Source organism: Equus asinus, chromosome 25, assembly GCF_041296235.1.
Source record: "Equus asinus isolate D_3611 breed Donkey chromosome 25, EquAss-T2T_v2, whole genome shotgun sequence".
Classification (NCBI taxonomy): Eukaryota; Metazoa; Chordata; class Mammalia; order Perissodactyla; family Equidae; genus Equus; species Equus asinus.
In genome coordinates, this window is record NC_091814.1 from 15918611 (window position 1) to 15939260 (window position 20650).

General features: G+C 56.8%; 4 protein-coding genes across 10 annotated transcripts; all 4 read right to left on the reverse strand.

The window, feature by feature from the left end:
- Positions 1–2336: 2336 nt before the first annotated feature.
- Positions 2337–4020, reverse strand: S100A6 (S100 calcium binding protein A6). Its single transcript, XM_044758554.2, has 3 exons — positions 3699–4020; positions 2939–3097; positions 2337–2570 (listed from the first exon to the last, which is right to left on the reverse strand). Exons 2-3 carry the CDS (start codon positions 3074–3076, stop codon positions 2430–2432), a joined length of 279 nt encoding a protein of 92 aa, XP_044614489.1. The 5' UTR covers positions 3077–3097; positions 3699–4020; the 3' UTR covers positions 2337–2429.
- A 1093-nt stretch (positions 4021–5113) lies between these two features.
- On the reverse strand, positions 5114–7910 carry S100A5 (S100 calcium binding protein A5). Of its 2 annotated transcripts, none has more exons than XM_070497422.1 (3): positions 7702–7910; positions 7159–7310; positions 5114–5391 (listed from the first exon to the last, which is right to left on the reverse strand). In XM_070497422.1, the coding sequence occupies exons 1-3, from the start codon at positions 7757–7759 to the stop codon at positions 5248–5250; spliced, it is 354 nt and encodes a 117-aa protein (XP_070353523.1). In that variant the 5' UTR covers positions 7760–7910; the 3' UTR covers positions 5114–5247. The 2 variants fall into 2 exon arrangements, with proteins under 2 accessions (XP_070353523.1, XP_044614427.1); XM_044758492.2 differs by lacking the exon at positions 7702–7910 and adding an exon at positions 7517–7682.
- A 2824-nt stretch (positions 7911–10734) lies between these two features.
- S100A4 (S100 calcium binding protein A4) lies at positions 10735–13921 on the reverse strand. 2 transcript variants are annotated; one of them, XM_014864975.3, is made up of 3 exons: positions 12875–13921; positions 11801–11956; positions 10735–11033 (listed from the first exon to the last, which is right to left on the reverse strand). In XM_014864975.3, exons 2-3 carry the CDS (start codon positions 11939–11941, stop codon positions 10869–10871), a joined length of 306 nt encoding a protein of 101 aa, XP_014720461.1. In that variant the 5' UTR covers positions 11942–11956; positions 12875–13921; the 3' UTR covers positions 10735–10868. The 2 variants fall into 2 exon arrangements, with proteins under 2 accessions (XP_014720461.1, XP_014720462.1); XM_014864976.3 differs by having other exon boundaries at positions 11801–11986; positions 12875–12926.
- Positions 13922–14281: 360 nt separating this feature from the next.
- On the reverse strand, positions 14282–20270 carry S100A3 (S100 calcium binding protein A3). 5 transcript variants are annotated; one of them, XM_070497393.1, is made up of 3 exons: positions 20177–20270; positions 15353–15498; positions 14282–14792 (listed from the first exon to the last, which is right to left on the reverse strand). In XM_070497393.1, the coding sequence occupies exons 2-3, from the start codon at positions 15491–15493 to the stop codon at positions 14628–14630; spliced, it is 306 nt and encodes a 101-aa protein (XP_070353494.1). In that variant the 5' UTR covers positions 15494–15498; positions 20177–20270; the 3' UTR covers positions 14282–14627. The 5 variants fall into 5 exon arrangements, with proteins under 5 accessions (XP_070353494.1, XP_014720459.2, XP_070353493.1 ...); XM_014864973.3 differs by lacking the exon at positions 20177–20270 and adding an exon at positions 17183–17474; XM_070497392.1 differs by lacking the exon at positions 20177–20270 and adding an exon at positions 16275–16453.
- Positions 20271–20650: the final 380 nt, after the last annotated feature.

Genomic DNA, 20650 nt, shown 5'->3' on the forward strand with positions numbered 1-20650 from the left:
ACCCACCGGAGCTCCCTGGAAGCTCATGCTGACTGCCTTGCCTGAGCAGCCCCTCCCAGCGGCAGCAGGTCTTCACCCACTGAAACGACTCCTCCTCCCTCTTTGTACCAAGGTCTTCTCCCCGCTGAAAGCAGGGGAGGGGAGAGGCAGGGGTTCCGATTCTCTTTGTCTCTGCAAACCCCTCCCCTTCATTGACTTGCTCATCACAGGTGTGTCTCAGGTGAAGTTGAGTTGCTTTTTTGGGATTTGATTGCTAGGAGCAAAAAAATCCCCTTGCTGACATTCCCTGGGTGTCCACGTCCTGTATCCCTCCTCATAGGAAGGGCTCCCTGATGACCAGGGCTGTGGTACCACCACCATCAGCTCCTCCCCAGGAATTCAAGAAAACCAACCCAGACTTCCTGCTCTCTGCCCACGCAAGGGTGCTCACTCCACACCCCAAATTGCCAGCCACTGCGGGGCCAGGAAGGTACTTTTCCAGAGGAAGTGGAATAGAGCCAAGGCTTGCACGTGGCTGTGCAGACGGGCAGCTGGAGTTCTGAGTCCTTCCTGCTCCCCAACAGTGCCAGTGCCTATGCCCTGTGGGGCAGCGGAGGCAACTAGAGAAGGAGGAACTCCAAAGGCGACGCTTCCAGCCCTCTGGGGACTGTGCGCACATCCCCACCCTACGGAGGAAGAAGACAACTTAATTCCACACATTTGGGCCTTCAGGGAAGAGGGGCGGTGAGTAAGAGGGGAAAGAAGATGTGACCTCCCTCTGAGGTTCCTACAGAGGAACTTGCCTGGCTCAGACTAGGCCCGGAGGGCAGAGAACTGTAAGGGATGCCCCACTGCCCTGAGACAGTTCACCCCCTTGCACCCCACCTTCCCTACCCAAAAACACTAATACAAACAATGGACTCAGACAATAATTCAGACAATTAGTCATCTTCCCTGCAGGGGGCTGACAGCCAGTCTTGGCTCCAATGGGATAACTGGGGTGATTCATTCTGCTGAGGCTGCAGGGATGGCCTGGCTCAATATTGACTGAAAGGCTTGAAGCTGTGGTGGGCCCAGCCCCAGGGACCCCCACCTGGCCCCCTTCACGAGCACCCCGTGATTCACATGTTCATGCAGCTGCCAGCTCTTCAGACCACCACCCTCAACACAAAGAACCCTGTCCCTGTATGCAGGAACAGACTCCTAAAGCGTGCCTCCCGCCTTTGACTGGGGCCCAGGCAGCACGGTGAACTCAGTCATACCGCACCCTCGGTGGTCTCACGTGGAATGCTTCCCCCAGGCTTTGGGCATGCCAGCTGTGCCTTCTCTGCCCCCACTTCGATGTGGTGAGAAAGTGGACTAGCCTTGCCCCATGGCCCTTCCATCCTTCCCCTCTCACCACATTCAAAGTTAAAACACGTCTTTGTCTTGGGAGACCCCGCTAGGACTCTCTCTGCCCCAATCTGGACCCATCATAGCCTGGCTCAAGCATCATTTCCTTCTCCAAGCCCAGCCCAGAACGCTCTCTCCTGGGGACCACTGAGTCTTCCTTTAAGATGACTTCATCCAGAAGGGGCATCTTTTCTAATTCACAGAATGGCAGCTTATGAGCTAACAGCGGCCTTCGCAGGGTCGGTCCACCATCGTGTGTACCCTCTGTGAGGAAAAAAACAACTTTGTTTTCCAGAGATGCTGCCTCGGCATTTCACAGTGGGATAACCCTGCTCATGCTCAGCCAGAGTCTGGACACTTAGATAAGGACTTGAGTTTAGGATTCCCGCCATAAGTTCCCGCTTTACTTTTCCCAGAGCACCTTTACAATAACCACTTAGAGTGAAGCCCTCAAAAAGTGAATGACCTCCACCCCATTCACCTTCTAAGTAATAGGTTCCTGCTACCCTGCTCTCTATTTCAGGCTCACTTGTGACCCCGGACAGAGGACTGCCCTTCCCCCAGCTCATCGCGCCCCCTTACTTCTGGGATCTGTAAGTAATAATAAATCTAGTGACTCTACTTCCTTTGTGGCGGTGTATTGAAACTGTGCCTTCAATCAAAACGACCCCTGTGGGTTTCACCTCCCTGAAATAGGACCAGGATGCTGAGGGAGCTACCTGCTGCCCCCTTGTGGGTGGCTTGCTCCTCCTCAGTCAGCAGGTCATAATGTGCACATTCTTAATTCAACACACCAGCTCTGGCTTCTCAACACACCCTCCCACCAGCTCCCTCCCCCCGCCCCCCCCACCCCCGGTGAGTCACTGAGTCACTCCGGGAGGTGACTGTGAGCAAACCGTCTCATGGCTGGTGCAGCACCAAAGAGAAGAGGAAACAGAAATCATTGGGCAGCCAGGACACAGGGGTAGATTCGACCAAAAAGAATATTTATTGTACAATTAACAACCACTGGATTTGACTCAGACGAGCCCACTAGAGTGTGTCTCCACTTTGCCAACTTAACTGCAGGCCTTGAGGACTTCATTGTATATCATAGCCAAAGCCCCAAGGAAGGTGACATATTCCTGGAAGTTCACCACCTGGTCCTTGTTCTGGTCCAGGTCATCCAACAGCTTTGCAATTTCCGAGTCCTCCAGCTCCTAACGTGTTAGAATGGGAAATCCAGACTCAGTGGTGACAAGACCCCTCGGTCCTCTCCCTTCCTCCTCCCAGGCAGCCCTCTCTCAGATAAGTGGCTCTGTGCTCACTTGTCACCAAAGCCCCAAGTCCACTTTGGGTTCACTTGGCTTTACTGGTCTGCTCCTGCTCCTCACTCGGGGGAGTGAAAACCAGGCTGAGAGGACCCCCTACCCCCTCAGGGGAGTGGACCAATGGGCTCAGTGAGCATGTGGACCAGGGCCCCAGAAGGTGGGTAGATGTGAGTCAGATGCCCCGGCTCCTCCCCCTCTCCTAATCCTGCTTCTACAGGGCCAGGGGTGGGATGACCAGCCTGGGGAGGCTCACTCACAGCGCCAATGGTGAGCTCCTTCTGGATCAGCTCCTTCAGCTCACCCTTGCTCAAGGTGTTCTTGTCGCCCTCCCTGCTGGAGTACTTGTGGAAGATAGCCACGAGGAGGCTGATGGCCTGATCCAGGGGGCACGCCATGGCTGAAGGCTGGACTCAGAGCTGGGGGCAGAGGGGCTGGTCAGCAGGGGCTTCCCACTCACCCAACACCCCAGGAGCTCTGTCCCCTTCTCCTCGACCCCCACGCACTCCTTTTGTCTGCCTGCCTGAACCACCCAGCCTCAGGCACACACAGGTGGCCTCAGGAGACAACCCAGGGCTTGAAGGGGAGCGAGTGGGCAGACTCTAGGTTCAGGAGATCAGCGGCCTGAGGGGGACACGAGGAGAGGTGGTGCAAGGATCCTAAAGAGCAAATAGGGCCACCGCTGAGAACTCCAGGGGTTCCAGGAGAAGTTGGGGAGGATGGGGGGCGGGGAGGTGGAGGCAGCACAACCAGCCCCACACACAGCCTCACAAGACCACAGCTGCGGCGTTGACACACCCAGGCCACACCCTCCCGCGCCCCAGCAGAGCTCGGGGAGCCGCCCCGCCGCACGCCCAGCCCGGGGCTGGCCCGCCGCTCCCGACCCTCCCGCCGGCCCAGGGGCTCGCAGACGCCGCAGCGGGATCCCGGCGCCGCCCGCAGAGTCCGCAGCAGCCCCCCCGGGGGCAGGCGGCGGCTGGGCGAAGGCGGGGGCGCCGGGCCGCGCTGGCGAGAACTCACCCGGGGCCCCAGCGAAGCGCAGACGGAGCGGTCGAGGTGATGCGCTGTGTAGCCGACCGCCCGCCCGCCTTATACCGGCCGGTGTGTCCACCCTACCCGCCCAGGGCCCGCCCCGCGCCCCACCCCGCGCCCCACCCCGCGCCCGTGGTTTACACTACACGAACACCCCCGGCCCCTCTCAACTTTCCACGCCTCCTGCCCCGGGGTTGTTCCGCGTTCCGAGGGTGAGGGAGCCTGGCGGAAGGATGGGGGCCCCTAGTGGAGACCCCCCGCAAGCCCAGTGACCTGGAGCGCCCTCTAATCTCCATAGCTCAGTTTGCCCACCGTCGTGAGACGTGTGACACGAGGGTGGGGAGGTGGAGGGCATGGGGGGGCGGGGCGCCTAGAGGGTGTTCAGGGTCAACCCTAGATGAAGGAGAGGACCAGCCAGTGGTCTACAGGATATGATTTAAAGGACGTCTAGAACATCCATCTCCCAGCAAAAATAAATTCCTACCACCGCCCCCACTCCCTTCCCCCGGCGCCTGGCATTCCACCCGGAGCCTCTTGCCCACTACTGTGCACACACGCCTGAGCCGAGCCTTGTAAGCATCATTAGTTATTCACCCTGTAGTGAAAATCTTTTTCAGATCCTGTCCTGAGAAATGATTTTGATAGGGAGAGGTGGGGAGAGCAAAAAGCACTGGACCCCAGAGATGATTGGGGTGGGACGGGCTGGGGTGGGACTTGCGGCTGAGGGAGATATGGAGGAGAGGGAAAGGGGGCTGGCCTGGAGCCAGAGCCAGACTTCCCCTTTGCATTGGTGTTGCAGGGTGGCCTCCAGCAAGCTGGTGACAAATCAGACTGGCTTGTGCACCACTTCCCTCCGTGTCCTCACTCTCAAAGCACTTTCCCTCTTAGCTTTCTCTGCATCTCTGCAGCAAGCAGAAGCCTGGCCCAATCTCCCCATTTTCCAGAACGGCAAAACTAAGCCCAGGGTCTAGCGGGTGGCATAGTGGTTAAGTTTGCATGCCAGCTTTGGCTGCCCCAGGTTCACCAGATCAGATCCTGGGTGCGGATCTACACACCACTGATCAAGCCATGCTGTGGCAGCATCTCACACAGAAAAACTAGAATGACTTACAACTAGGATATACAACTATGTACTGGGGCTTTGGGGAGAAAAAAAAAACGAGGAAGATTGGCAACAGATGTTAGCTCAGGGCCAATCTTCCTCACCAAAAAAAAAAAAAAAAAAAAACCTAAGCCCAGATAAGCTCAATGATGTCACACTGTAGAAGGACAAGAAGTGGGGTGGAAGCCCAGGACCCTAATGCCAGAGACTGTCAACCCACTCAAGGAGAAGCTTTTCCTTGCACCCTATCCCCAGCCAAGGTGGACAAGATGTCTTCAAAACCAGCCTCCAGACACCTGGAATGGGAAATCTTTATTTGATTTGATGGGAGAGAAGTCTGAAGCAGGGTCCATCTGAGAGGGAGAGGAGCGCAAGGGGCCACAGAGGGTCTGTGAGAGGAGCTGCAGAGGCCAAGGGCAAGGAGCTGAGCCCCGGTCACTTGTTGTCCTCCAAGAAGAAGTCGTTATAGGCCATGCACAGCGTGGTCAGGAACACCGAGTACTCCTTGAAGTCAATCTCCTGGTCGCTGTTTTTGTCCAGGCTCTTCATCAGGTCATCGATACTGCTCTCCTTCCTCTTCTTCGAGGACCCAGGAAGAGGAACAGGTCAGCCACACCGCCTTGCCCTGCCCCACTGCTGTGTGTGGTGCCACCCATCCCCTGGGAAGGCAGCCTCAGGGTGATCCCCAGCTGGGTCAGCAACCGTCTGAGCATCTCGACCCCCCCCCGAGTCTCCCCTCAGCCCACACCCAGTACAGGGCCTGGCACCAAGCAGAGGCTCAGGGACCTGACTCCTGAATCTAAATAAATCACAGCAGGAAGGCTGGTCAAGCCTCCCTTCTCTCAACACTGCACCATCCAAAGAAATAATGGTCTAGATTGTATATAACACCTAATAGAAACAGGTCGGTGACTATGCGGCCTGAGCATGATGCCTGTCTCCAACTCCTTCTGTCCTTATAGGGGAGAGTTGAGAACTGACCCAGACAACACATCTCTCCAGGAGAGCAGTGTATTGGAGCTGAGAAACGGTCGAGTCCTTCCTCTCTAGGAGAGCTTGCAAGACAGCTGAGTGGAAGTGAGTGCCTGGCACCCAGTCTTACTCTCTGTCTGGTCCCCTGCCCACCAAGCCCGGCTCTGCCAAGAGGATGGAGACAGGGCCTTCGGGTGGAACAAGAAGAAAATATAGGCACATCCTGCCATCCCCTCTTCAGGGCCCTCAGCTCCAGCTTTTCCACAGGAGACAGAACTTTGAGACATACGGAGATGGAAACAGCCTCTCTGTGACGTGATCTTTGTTCCCAGTCTGGGCTCCTATTATAGCCAGGCCCTCCCCAGGGGCCCTGTCCCCCTGTAACTAACCCCTGCCAGCTCGTGGTTCCTCCCTCTGCCCTCATTAACCCCAGGATGCAGAGAGCCTGGCAGGAAGCCCAGAGGGCAAGCCAGGGGACACCCACGCCTGCTTCTCCCCTGCCCACAGGGGCAACTCAGGGGAGCTGCTCTCTGGGGCGGCCCACCAGGGCTCAGGATGTGACAGGAGAGGCCTGCAAGCTGAATTTTAAAGGAAAAAGGGAGGGTGACACACAGGCCTGGCCTGGAATTCCAACTCAGCCTCATACTAGCTGTGGCCTTGGACAAGTTATATAATGTATCTAAGCCTCAATTTTTTCTTAACTGTTAAAATAATATCTTGACTACCTCACAGGCTTTCCCCTCTGTCAGTTATCTCCCTCCCACCATCTCCGTCTGGTAAGAATCAACTAGGTCTCCTTCCAACCTTGTGTTCACAAAGGAGCAGAAAGGTCCTTTTGGTTCCAAGTCAGCACCAGCTGAGAGCCCCTGATGTGCCAGGCGCGTGGAGGGGCGTCAGGTTGGGGCCCTGCCCTTGAGCAGTGCACAGCTCGACCTGGACCCCCTGGGTCCCCTCATCCCCCATGATCCCTCATACAGGTTCCACCATGGCTTTGCAGGTCTAGCCTCAACACAGAAGCTTCCTTGATCTCGTTCTCTAAACCCTCACCCAGGCCGTAGTCCACCCTCCAGATGCCACCCTTCCTCTTTCCAGGGAACCCTGACTCACCCTCCAGCACGGAGGTCCAAAGCTCTGTTGGCCCAAGTTGCCCACCTTCTTCCTTTGGTCTCTGTCCGTACCTTTTGGCCACCCTGCTCCTGGCTGAGATTAGGGCACCTTGACGGCAGGTGTGTGTCCTCACGCTAGATGTCTATGGAAGCAGAGCTGGGCCTCTCGCCTCACTCTGTCAGTGGTATGGGTGCTCCCCCTCATGGTACCCCCTCATGGTACTCATGGGAGCACTCAGACTTTGGAGGGAGGGGGACAGTCACCTACCTCACCAAGACACAGCTCCTTCTTGATCAGCTCCTTTAGTTCCTTCCTACTAAGGGTCAGTTTGCTGCCCTCTCTCCCCGAATATTTGTGGAAAGTCGTGACCATAGTGGTCAGGGCCTTCTCAAGAGGAGTCTCCATCACGGTGTGTGGCTCTGTAGGGTGAAGGGAAAGGAGACGATTACATTGCGAGGGGAAGCCAGACCTTCTACTCCCCCCACCTCCCAGCCCCTCCTTCAAGGACCAGAGACTGGAACCCGTAATGGGACTGAAATCCACCAACGAGTAGACCCAAATGTGTCGGCGCAGGTTGGACTGAGACCCAAGGCCATCTTGGAACGGCCAGAGGGGTGAGACTGACCAGGCTCGCAGGAGACTGCACACTCTCCTGCTTAGGGAATGTTGAAAAAGGGGTCTAGGGGCAGAGGGATGACAGGATGACCTCCCCAAAAGAAAAACTGGTGGCAGACATGGAGCAGATAAAGGGTAAGGACTTCTCCCTGCCCCGTCCAGCTTGGGCACTCATTTTCCAGAGACAGTCCTCACCATAGTCACCCTCCTGTGCACAGATGCCTGATTGACCTGAGAGCAGGGAGTGTCCCATTGTAGAAGTGGGGGACAGAGCAAAGGGAGAGTCCAGAGGTTGGAGGGGGCTGGAACTGGGAGATAAGGTCTCAACAGGAAACTGGGGAGAGGTGATTGGACTTGTCCAGCTGGTCTCAAGTCTCCAGCCCAGGGAACTGCACGTGCAGACTGCCACAAGGCAGTGAGGGGCGCGGGCCTAGTGAAAGCTCCGGGGTCACTCTGAGAGCTGGAGCCAGAGGCTGGGTTTGAATGGAGCCCTCCAGGCCATCAGCACAGTTGCACCCACCAAGGGACAAGGCAGCTGGAGCTCCTGTGACTCAGACTTGAAAACCACTTCCCCCTTAGGGAGGAAGGAGGCAACACCCGAGGAACTTGAGGGGTGCAGGTAAATCTCTGTAGAGTCCTGAGCAAGGAGGAAGCAGCTGCTGGCTCTCCCCTTCAGCCCAAAGCCCACCTCGTGATTCTCGAACTGGACCTGTCGTTCATCTCCCACCACCCACAACCCTCAGCTTCTCCCCACCTCCAGGAGACTCAGCCAGGACCACAACTGAAGGCAAGTGCCTCTGGGTATCTGCAGGAGCATCCTGGCTGGTCCTGGTCTCCACCTCCACCCCTAGAGTCACTTCTCAGGAAATTCTGATAACCCCAATTCCAGATCCTCTGCCCTCTCCTCCCTGAGCACATGCCCACTCATCGGACTGGGCCTTCCTTGGTGGAGGTCACCACAGCTTGTCACCTTCTGGTCTCATCACCCGCCTTGCCCCACCGTATGGATGAGCAGGAAGATCAGAAGGAAAGACTCACCAAGGAAAGAGTAAACCAGAGAACCAGGCAGCGGAAACAGGCTCCCTCCCACTGCTCTCTGTCTTTATTCCCTTGCTCCCATCACCAGGAAACCAGGGCAGGGAAAGGGCCAATGAGAAGGGGCCGGGGACATGAGGAAGCCCAGGTGAGAGCCTCTTGGGATGGGGCTGGGGAGAAACCCCCTCTGCCAATCTCACCTTCCTTGTTTCCAAGTGGAGGGAGGGGGGGCACACTGAGTTCACCATGGCACACACATCTTCAGTCCCAGAAACTTTGTTTTCCCAACCAAAAATCAGAACTCACAATCTGATGGGACAACAGAGTGGAGGAGGAGAAAGCGGGCTATCCTGGAAAGAAGACCCAGGAGGTGTGGGCCAAATGCAGGGTATCTCCCCATGCCCTAGGCTGCTCTCCACACTGGGGCCCTCCACTCACACCAAGAGCGGAGCAGACACACCTCAAGATGAGAAGCAGTGGGGGGCGATGGTTCCTGCCAAGGGCATTGTCAGGGTCATTAGCTAGTATGGAGCCTAAGATTTTTAAAGGGCTTTTAAATGAGCGATTTCTTCTAAACCTCACTCATCTTCATGGGAAAGAATTCACAGAGACTCTTGAAATGGAGGACTGAGAATCAAGGATTGAGGAGGGGATCTGAGAAAGGGTGGGGCTGGGTGATGGGGTAGAGGTTGTGGGTTGGGGGCAGCAGGATCAGGGTGCAGTAATGAATGGGGTAGGGGTCAGAGAGAGTTGCCTGTATCCCAGGAGAGACTCAGACATTGTTCTACTGCCAACCAGTCCAAGTATGAGAACAGAACCGAGTTAGGGGCTTAGAATCTGTCGCTGCTGCAGCCCCACCCTAGCCTGCCTGGGTCCTCCCCCCCAGCCCCCATTCCACTCCCACCCCCGGTTGGCCAGGCTAGAGAGGCAGCAGGGACTGGTCGCTAAGCAACAGGAGTTTCCGAAGTAGAGAGTGATGCAGGAGGAGGCTCAGGGGAGGGCACTCCCGTGGAAGATGGGCAGACTAGGGCGGGTAGGGAGGCGGGGAGGAGGCAAACTTTTTCCTGGATGAAAATTCTACCCAAGTCTCCGCAGTCACACTCTAGGGGAACATCTGAGTCACCTACCCAACTCCTCTGAAACTTGAGAGAAAAACACGATGAGATGAGAAGCAAAGGGGAAGGCTTGGGAGGTCAAGGGAACCAAACCCTCCCTGCCTCTGGACCTGCCCTCTGCTCACCTCTTTCTTAAAGGTCCCCATATCACCCAGGAGGCCTGGAAGTCTAACCTCAATCTCACCCACTGCATGCTGGAGCCGATAGCCTTCAAGGGAAAGCAACATCGTATCTGATATTATATGCGGGGGGCGGGGGGGGGGGTGATAATCTCAATTTCATTTATCAGATCATATGTCTGGAATTTTGTCTCCAAAATTAGGGTCACCTCCCAGTGACTCCCTCACTCCCACCCAGCCACTATCCTCTACTCATCCCTTCTGAGGTCCTTCGTCCTTCTCTGAAGGGGCATGATTCCTAACTGATAACAGATCCACCCCAGAACCTTTGCGGTAGAGAGAGGGGTTAGAGAAGGACAGTATTTTCATGCTGCTGCCAATGGCCAGGTCTCCCTGCACATGGCCTCCACAGACAGGAAGGATTCATCCATCCCCAGGGTTTGAAGCCAGGGCACTGGAAAGCCGTGACAGGACAGGGCCTGGGCTGTAAATTTCAAGACTAAGCCCTCCGCCCCATTCCACTCTGACCTCGCTACTCCCTCCCTGTGACTCAACCCTTTTCCCCATCTCTCCCCCAGGGTGCCCAGACTCCATTCCAGACCCCAACTAGGAACAGATGTGACCTTCAGTCCCATTCCAGCCTCAGTTATAGGTCTCGCCAGAGGCAAGGTTGGAGAGTGGGGAGGGGTGAGCAGGCTGGCTAAGATCCCACAGCTGGGGCATTCCAAGCCTCTGCGGGTCTCTTTCCCCCTGCCTTCGGCCCCATCAGAGTCAACTCTATCACACGCAAACACACACGTGCATACACACACCCTCAGTCACCTCACATCCCTCTCCCACCTTCACTAGTCTGCTCTCCACAAAACTAAGCTCAACCACCAGTGCTCCCCACCACCACCCCTACATATTTCTCAGCGCCCCCCACACACACACCCCTAGAGTCTCTCAGACCATCAGCCTCAAAGCTTCCAAGAATCTTTATTGAACTTGCTCTGCATCATACACCCATCTGGAGGAGCCAAGGTGAGGCACCATGCCCACTGCCAACAGAGAAGACCCCAGCTGGCAGGCCCCACCCGCATCTCAGGAGCCTTCATTTCTTCCGGGGCTGCTTATCGGGGAAGCCTTCGAAGAACTCGTTGCACATCATGGCGATGCAGGACAGGAAGACACAGTACTCCTGGAAATCCACCTCGTTGTCCTTGTTGCTGTCCAAGTTGCTCATCAGCTTCTGGAATGCAGCTTCATCTGTCCTTTTCTACGGGGGAAGAGGCTACAGGTAGAAACCAGAAGCCCGGGAGTGGAACCAAGACTAGACCAGGATTCCATCTCCAGATCAGAGCTCAGGAAGGTGCAGCCACCTTTGGGGGCCCAGTTTTGGAACTCCAGCTCTCAGGGCTAAAGTAGGATGGGAGGAGGGTTACCCCTCAGATGAGGAAGTCAGAGTATCTAGGTGCAGCTGGAGAAGGGCACCACAGTGTCTTCCCTCAGGGTCATTTTAAGAATCCGATTAGATAGTGGCCATGAAAGCAATCTATAAACTGCATAAAGTTTGATACAGATGGAAGCTGCGATTGCTCTGGGGAAGTCTGTAGATGTGTGAGTGTCTCCCTAACTGTGCCTTCACATCCACGAGCCAAATAGAAACTCGGAAATTGTTCATGGCTGCAATGACAGCAAGAGGCAGACCATCCTGGTTTGCAGATCTCAGCTTTGCACACTACCTTGGGAAATTACTTAACCTCTCTGAGCCTTAATTTCTCTTCAGTTACATTGTGCAAAGCACCTGGCAGAGTGTCTGGCCCGTACTCAGCCCCCTTTCTGCTGGGGGCCAGGAAGGGAGTGGTGGGCACTCTCTCTCTCCACCCCAGGCAGCCACAGCAAGCTCTGCCCCCCTTCCCCATCTCAGTGATAGATGCCAGCTGCAGCTACTGCTCTGCAAGAAGACTGGGCCTCCCAGGGCCTTGCCCTCCTCTGTGGGGAATGCTCCACATGGGGGCATACTCCCAGGCAGTAGGCACTCACCCCCAAAAAGCTGGGCAGCTCCCGGGTCAGCAGCTCCTTTAGCTCTGACTTGTTGAGCTTGAACTTGTCACCCTCCTTGCCGGAGTACTTGTGGAAGGTGGATACCATCACATCCAGGGCCTTCTCCAGGGGGTACGCCATGGTGGCAGTCAGGATCTGGGGGCAGGGTCACAGAGACACCCTTGTCTTCCCACCCCCACTCCCAGTCATGTATTCAGAATGCCTCACCCACCCCCATTCCTCCAGGACCACTTGGTGAGACCCTGCTCCTGCCATCGGGGAGCCCAGAAAGGTAGGGCTCAGCCCCTGGTGGGAAGGGTGAGTGCGGTGGGCAATGTGAACATTTGCAGGCCCACTGCGCGCAGGCTCTGGGCTTCAGGCAGCAAGCTCCCGGGGCCTCCCTCGGGCCATGCTCAACAACAGCCCTTTTTCCATCCCTTATTCAGTCTGTTCACTCCCACAGCTCAGCCCACAGCAGCCCCACCCAGGCCCATTCTTCTCCCTCCCAGCACTGGGCAAGGCTGCTGGAAGCCTGCCCAGGGGCCTGCAGCGGAAAAAAACAGTGGCCTAGCGCCTAGCCTAGCATAGGGAGGGGCCGGGTGAGGTGGCAGAGGCAAGGATGCAGGGAAGGGGTGGGGCGGGCAGCCAAGTTCCCTTGGGCTGGGCTGCAGGGTGCAAGGCAGAGGCTCATAGGACACTACTAAACAAAAGCCCACACAGTCGCCTTCTGCCTTCACTTTGCCTCCCTCACCCAAGTGTGCACATGGGCTTGTGCAAACAGAAGCTTTGTGCTTGTGCATACCCACAGGTCACATGCACACCAAAACATACTACAACAGCAGCATTTGCAAGCCCCAGCATCCCAGTACCCCTCCGATAGCTCGAACCCAGCCACCTGCACACTTTGCTATTTTTTCTCTCTTGCACGCACACACACATCCCACCCCAGATCCTCCACATCAGAACCTCACATCTGGACCCACTTAGCACATCTGGCCGCCACCAGCCCCCCTTCTCCGACCCCGAGCCTCGGCCTGACACCCCTCGCATGCCAGTCAGGCGACCACAACTCACCAGGCCAAGAGAGAGGAAGCGCTGAGGAGAGAGGGTTGGGGAGAGAGGAAGAGCGGGGAAAGCCCAGCGGTCTGACCTATTTATACCCTGGCCAGGCCCTGCCCATGACAGGGGATGGGGGAGAGGGAAAGACAGCCCTCCTGCTGTGGGCTGATGTGGTTTAAGTGCCTCGGCCCCCTCCACCAGCCCAGCCTGGAAACCCAGCTTCCGGCCCCAGGCTGGCACAGATACAGGTGAACAATGGGAGAGCCCTAGGGGGCACAGGTGAGGGCCTCAGTGGAGTACGCCCCTCCCCAGTGGGCACAGCTCAGCGTGAGTTTTAGGGACCTGGAGGAAGGGGCGGTTTGTGCCTGGAGTAGAGGGACAAGGAGGGAATGGTCCCACCCAGCAGCTTGGAAAGGGGATCCAGGGGTCGTGGGTGACAGGTAGGATATTGTCCTGGAAATGTGGCTGCCCAGAAACTAAGGGAGGGGACCCCAGGCTCAGTGCTGTAGGACAGCTCACTCTGCCCTTCTCCCCTCCCCATAGTGCTCTCTGCCATGCTGGGTCAGGCCCAGGGCAGGAGCTGGGGGTCTGGGATGCGGAACAGGTTAACACCCAAAGGAGACCTTGGAACCAGACAGACACATCAGTGGAGAAAGGTCTGGGTGAGGGAGGGATGCAGTGGGGAGTGGGAGTCCAGCGTGGAGGCTCAGAGATGCACTGAAGGCACCCAGAGCGGGTGGGCTGGGTAGAGTGTCAGGAGGGGGAGCTTAGAGCTGGGATGGGTACCAGGAATGAAGAATGCAGGTTGGGATGGAAAGTTGGAGGTGAAATGGCACAAATGGGGGAGGAAAGGATCAGGGTTAACCTCTCAGGGTGGGGTATGAACTCAGGGATTGAGTGGGGGTCAGAAGTTGGGGGTGAAGGGCTGGGGTCTGACTCAAGGTATCCCCTTCCTCCTCCAAAGCAGGGCACCCCTCCCTGGCTGGGTGAGCAACACCCTGATCAGACGTCAGACACCCTAATCCTATTAGTGCTGCACTCTGGGCTCCCTCAGCAGGGGGCAGGAACAAACCCACCCCACCCCCAATGGCCCCACCCTCAGAGCATCCTGTCACGAGGACTGAGCTCCACCCCAGCGAACCTCAGGCCGCCCTCTCATGCTCCTTGACAGCCCAAGGGAGCTTCTTCTTCAAAAACCCCAGAAAGAGAGAGAGAGAGAGAGACACCCCCCAACCTCCCCTGGACATTGTCCTTGTGTGGACCCCACCCCCTTTTGCTGGGCCGTTGAGACCATTTCGTTTCTGCAGGGTCTGAAACTGCGCTCAGCCTCCTGTCCTCCCATGGAAAAGGCCAGAGGGGAATGAAGACCTCAGCGGGTCTCTGACTCGAGGCCCTGGCTCTTGTCGCAGAAGCAAACCAAGCCAAGTGACACCAGTTCTTTATTAGGAGTTAAACAGGCCCTTTCCCATCATGGTCTCATTCATGCACACACTCTGCTGGGCCTCAACAGCCTCAAACCCATCACCATAGGAAGGCAGCGGCTGGCTGCTCTCCCCATCACTAGCTGTGATCCTGGGGAGGTCCCCTCACATGGGTTCGTGGGTAAAATGGGTTAACATATCAGGGGCAAAGCTGAGAGATTCCAGATGGAGAGAGTACGGGAGTGGGGTGGAGTGTGAGTGACATGCCCAGGACCAGCTCAGCGCAGAGATGGAGCAGGCCCCAGCAGCCCCCGTCCTCTGGCCGGCCCTGTCCACTGGAGCAGAGGCTACTGGGAGCAGGGGGGCTCTGGGGGACCGTCCTCGAAGTAGTCGTGGCAGTAGGTGCAGAGGCAGGCGAGCGAGCGCACGTATTCCACAAAGTCCACCTCACAGTCCTTGTTGGTGTCCAGGACACTCATGAATTTATTGTAGTCACACTCCCGGAACTCCGTCTGTGAGGGAGGGGTGGGGTGAAGGGGCAGGTTGAGGAGAGCACAACAGCCTTGTGTGCATGCATGTACGTGCGCACGCGGGCACGCACACACACACACACACTGCTTCCCTCCCTCCCCTCCTGGCTGGTCTCACCCAGCCCAACCCACACCTCTTCTGGGGGCCAACCTCACCTACCCATTCTGATAACTCACCCATGTTAACCCCCTCCCTAATCCTCCTCCTCCTCCTCCACCTCCTTCTCCTCCTCCTCCTGGGATCATTTATTGAGCACCTACTATGTGCTCCTGAGTGCCTACTGTGTGCTAGACCTTCTTCGCCATGATCTCGCTCATCCTCCTGACAACCTTGCAAGGCAGCAGGTATGATGACTGTCACCCCATTTTACAGATGAGGAAACTGAGACGCCTGCTGTGTCAGCTCTCTCCCAGAGTCCTCTCCCCAAAGAGCAGCCTCCACCCCTCCTTGCTGTCCTGTGCACAGAGCTCATCCCCAGGTCTCTCCTTGCAGAGACTCTCCAAGCAGTGCTTCCCTGCGGGCTGGTCACCCCGGTACTCACCGGGGTCCAAGTGGGCAGCTCCTTCTGTAGCAGCTCCTTGAGCTCTGCCTGGCAGAGCTTGTGCTTGTCCCCGCAGCGCCCCGCATACTCCCGGAAGGTGCACACGATGGCAGCCACCGCCTGCTCCAGAGGCCTGGCCATCCTCACTGTCACAGAACAAGGATGTGAGTCACGGCAGAGGCCCTCACTGCCCCTCTGCTCACCTCTGCCCTCCGTGTTCCCGGGGACTGCTCTACACCTGTTTTGATCCCCACCAGGCTTCTGGACCCACAAGCTCGCCTCCTCTGAGAGGACCTCCATGATCACACCAGCTGCACTAATTTGCTTCCCTACTGCTCCCCGTTGTGATTTCCCTGGACAGAGGTCTCATTTCCGCAGCATCACTGCAAACCCCTCAAGGAGAGTGCCCCCAACACCACCTGCACCCCCTAACACAGGGGCTCCCTCGGGACTCCCTGATTCCCTCCACCTTTTCTCATCCCCAAAACCCAGGAAGGGCTCAGTCCCACACTGCAGCCCCCATGAGATACAGCCCCCTGGTCCTAGAAGCCTCCCCTGCTTCAGAACCCCAGAGCTCCTTCTGTAGAAACTTGCTCAAGGAGGCCCTTGCCCCTGTCCCTGTCCTCAGGCCCGTGGAGAAGCTGGACATTCTCAGGGAGTGTCAGTCCAAGAGGAGCACCCATCGCCTCACCACCATCCCCTCCTCTTGATCTCTCCTCCTCCAAACTCAAGGAAGCTGCATCCAAAAGAAAAACTTCTGGGATCCTCTCTGCCTCTCACTAGCTGTGCAACCCCAATTGAGCCATTTACCCTCTCTGAGTCTCAGATGCCTTTTCTGCAAAATGGAGCTAATCTCACCTCACAGCCTTAGTCAGGGACCTGAACCACATGGCCTCTAGAGAAAGCCAGCTGTGGTATTTACCAATCTGTGATCTGCCCCACCTGAGGCCATCCCCCTGTGTCCTGGGGATCTTGAGACAGAAGGCCCTGCATAGGGGTACACTTCAAGAGGGAAAGCCCTTCTCGAAATTGCCCACCCCCTCAATTCCACTGTCCCTTCCTTTCGCCCTTCTGGAAGGATGCCTCCAGCCTGGGAAAACCCTAAGGCAGCCAGGAAGGCAAGTGTTGTTTCCCTGTGAGCCCAGTGACTCATTCCTTGTTCCCCCAGGGGCTAGGCGGCTGGTGATGCAAGGCTGCCAGGGCCAAGGCTCTCTCCCTCATGAGTCCCCCTCTGCTGGGCCCTATGGAACAAATGGTTGGCATGGTTGTGTTTGGGCGGGTGGGCGGAGATAAGAGGAAGGGGAGCATAGGACCAAGCACTGCCTGCGGTCTCACTCTGTGACAGCCCAGGATTGGAGCTGGGTGTCTGGGGTCCCAGGAGAGGAAAGGGCCGTGATCCCAGGGAATAAGGAACTTCAGAGGTGCTGAGCTGCCCTTCTGGGCTCCTGCCAGCCTGCCTGGCGCCACCACTGTTGCTTTTTCAGAAGCTCAGTGCCTGGAGACTGGAGGGAATCCTCTCTTCCCCATGCAGCCCTGGCCTGTCTCAACCCGTTGGCAGGAATGAAGGAAGGAGGCAGGGGGAGGGAGAGGGAGCTAACTGCGGGTAACGCCAACCCTTTTAGCCCATTGCCCCCACCCCAAGGCGCCACCTCAGCTCCGCACATCTCCTATCCCAAGCTTCCTGATAGCCCCTTTCTGTACAAGGGAAGCCCTCACATCATCAGTCCCTGCTGTGGTCATCCCTTTGCCCCCATGCCCAGACCCTGGGCCAGGAGACAGACCCTGAGCTGCCCGACACCCAGTCCAGGGAAGGACCCAGCTGGCACTCACCACTGGTGCTGGCGTTTCAGCTGCAGGATCCTAGAGATGGGACATCCCTATTTGTAGCCTCCCAAGGAAGGAAGAAAGCAATTATGGAGCCCAAGTAGGTCAAGCTGAGGATGCCCCAGGGCTCCCCTTCCATCCTTCACTGGGCAGCCACTATTACAGGCCCCACCCGCCCACCTACCCATGCACACATCAAAGGCCCACTCTGGGCCTCAGACACCGCCCTCTTCATCCTCCCTCCGCCCTCCGCCAGAGCTGGGAACTGGGGCCAGCCTTCTGCCCATCTCCTTCCAGCCTAGTTGGAGGAGATGGACTGGGTTAGGCCATCGTATACACCTCCTATCTCTTCACTGTGAACAGGGATCCCAGAAGAACCAAAGTGGGGACACACTTCAGCCTCACCCCTAGAGAATCCTGTGGCAGAGGGGATCTTGGGGAGCATCGGGTTAAGCCCCCTCATTTACAGGTGAAACAACTGAGGCCAGGAGACCCACCCTCCCTGCCTGATCTCCAGATCATGGTCCTTGGTGGCTTTGGGCTGTACGCTGCTTGCTTCCCTGGGGAGATCATCCCTAGGACGTCTCCGAAGTATAGGAGGAAGGTGTGTTTCTCCTGGGGACACTTCCAGCAGGCTAGGCTGAGTTCTCCCCGCACTGCTCTCCAAGTGCTGTGGCTGGATTTGGACTGCAGACTCAGGCATGGGCTGCCTGGAGCTCCTCAGCCTTGTGTCCAGTCCTCCCACTCCATTCAGCACCAAGGCCACATTCCTTGCCGTCCCATGGGGGTGGGGGTGGGTTTCTTCTGGCTTTTAGCTTAAACGTGTAGCCCTCTGGGGTCCCAGCATGATGGGGGGTGTCACCCTTCTCTCCCCTCCTAAAGTAAGCCCCTGGCTTCAGCTTCTGTCTTTCTCCACAAATCATCAAAGCCAAAGGTCATTTGGGCGTGTTTGGCCAATGCCCTTGGGGCAGGAGGGGGCCCTGGCACTCTGCTCATTCCTGGAGTCAGCTTTCACTTAGATTTTGATGTCCTCATTCCTTCCTGCCTTGTCAGCTCCTTGATGCTTTGGAAAAAGATTTTTTTCATGCTATCCAGCATTTTTTTCATTGTTTTTAGCTGGAGCAGGCACAGGCCACCATGTGACCAGGAATGGAAATCCCCTCATGTCACTTCTCTATTAGCTCCCTCATCCCTCAGCCTGAGAGACCCCTCCCCATTTCACAGAAAAAGAATCCAAGGCCCAGAAGAGTGTGGGAGGGGGAAGAGGAGGTGAGCGCCCAGGACTCTGAGAAGCCCTAATGCTCATGGAGGCAGCCAGAGAGCTAACCTACAAGACCTTGACCTCCCCCGGGGCCAAGCACCAAGACCTTGCTTGTACCATGGTCTCCTTGAAGACTCAGCCCCTGTGGGTGAGGGGAGCGAGCAGAGGGGAGGGAAGGGAAGGGAGAGCTGTGATTAGCCCTGTTTTATAGGCAAGGAATTATGGGGAGTAGGGAACAGAAGTGGGGGCCAGAGTGGACCAGCAATTAACTCAGTTCTAGGTCAAGCACTTATTCCCACCTATGCTATCCCAGCTTCGCCACCGGCCACCTCCCTAGAGCAGGGTACCTCACCTCTCCAGGACTCATTTTCCTCACCCATCAGTGATCAAGGATAATCATGGTGACCAATTCACTGGATTGCTGTGGGGCTTAAATGAATTAATATCTACAAAGCTCATCGCCTGGCACATGGAAAGAGCATAAATGTTAACTGAGAGGTGGATGACTTGCCCAAGGTCATGCAACCAAAAAGTGGCAGGTCTCGGAACCATTCGTTATTCACATAAAATTTAGAGGCCCCTGTCCTAGGCATTGGAGGTAGAGCCATAAATGAAACAGTTAAGTCCTTGCTCTGTGGAGAAGCCGAGCTAGTGGGAGAAACAGACGTTTACAAATAAATGTAAGACAGACTGGTGATTTGACCGCCAGGAAGAACAGTAATGCGGGGCTAAGGCAAAGAAACGGCGCAGGGCTGGGACGCTCTATACGGGTGGTCAGGGGAGCACACATGTCCTTGTCCCCTGTCCTCTCCTGTTTCTCTGCAGGGCCGCCCCACCCTCCAGGGTGCTGCACCCTTGTTTGCACTGGGAGAGGCTGACTGCAGAGAGGCCAGAGCTCACTCTGGGAGGCGACAGCTGGGAGGGGGTGGAGGGAGGTCTGGGTATAGGCACATTGTGGCTGGAGGACCCTCACTCCAAGCTCCACCACCCTCTGGCCACCTGACCTTGAGCACGTCCTTTGCATTGTTTGGGACTTAATTTCCTTGCTTCCAAAATGGGTTTGGAAGATGCCTACCCTAAGACTCCAAAGTGAAAGTGCTTTGTATCACCTGCTGTTACTGTGGACATGTCAGCGCAGAGGTCTCTGAGTCCAACTCAACAATCCCACGCTGAGTCCCCTCGATGGAGGCAGCAGGGAGGGGGGAGGTGGAGGGAGAGAACTAGGCTGTCCCCACCATATCATTTGGTCCACCCTTCTGCCTACACACAGTAGGGGGTAGAGCTGTAATCTCTTCCCTCGCCTTCCCAAGTCCTTCTTGCAGGCTTTGGAATCTTCCTGCCCTGCTGGAAGCTGTTCCCCTGGGTCTACCCTGAATCCCCCTTCTGCTGTGGTTCCAAATGCATTCCACGCTAACAGCCCCTCCAAGCCCCAGCAGGACCCACTGTCCTCCTCCTTTCCCACCCTCTGCGGTCCACACACTCGAGTCTCTACCCTTGGGTGCAGCCCAACACCCTCGGTCCCTCAGCAGAGCTCCCTGCTGCAGATGGGGAGCTGACCACTGAGAGGTGCACCACATCTGGAGGGTGAGGGCCTCTCCCCACGGGAGGAGCGGAAGGGTGTGAGAAGTGACAGCAGATGCTACCAGACCCGGCAGCACTACTTGCAGCACTGACCCGTTCCCTGCCTCTGTCCCCGGCTATCACCACCACCTTACGAATCCCCTGGGGAAATGCCTCACCTCTGAGGATCGATGTCCGGCTCTGCACCTCAGAGAAATAAGATGAAGTGTCCTAGACACTTGGACATTCTGTGTGCTTGTGCCAAAGGGCCTGGGCCCAAGAGACAGTGTGAACCCCCACTCCCATAGCCCCATGGGGTCAATGAACCTTGTCAAACTGAATCACCTCCTTTCTCACCATCTGAGCCAAGGCTGGGGAAGGCGTGGGAAGGGAGACTTGATGACTGGGGCTGGAGCAGGGAGGCCTTTGCTACAGAATTGGGGAGGGGGCAGGGAGAGGAGCTGAACTGGGATCAAGGAGAGCCTGTGCCCTACCGCCTCTTTGACTGCCAAGTCAATGCCTGCCGGGCCCATTTCCCAGCTGGGAGCAGTGAGGTGGTGGGGAGATCGCATGACCTGAAGACAGGAGCATGGGGAGCCCTATTTCAGTCACTCCCTTGTCTCAGAGCCCACCTTTGCCTTCAGTCTCTCTTT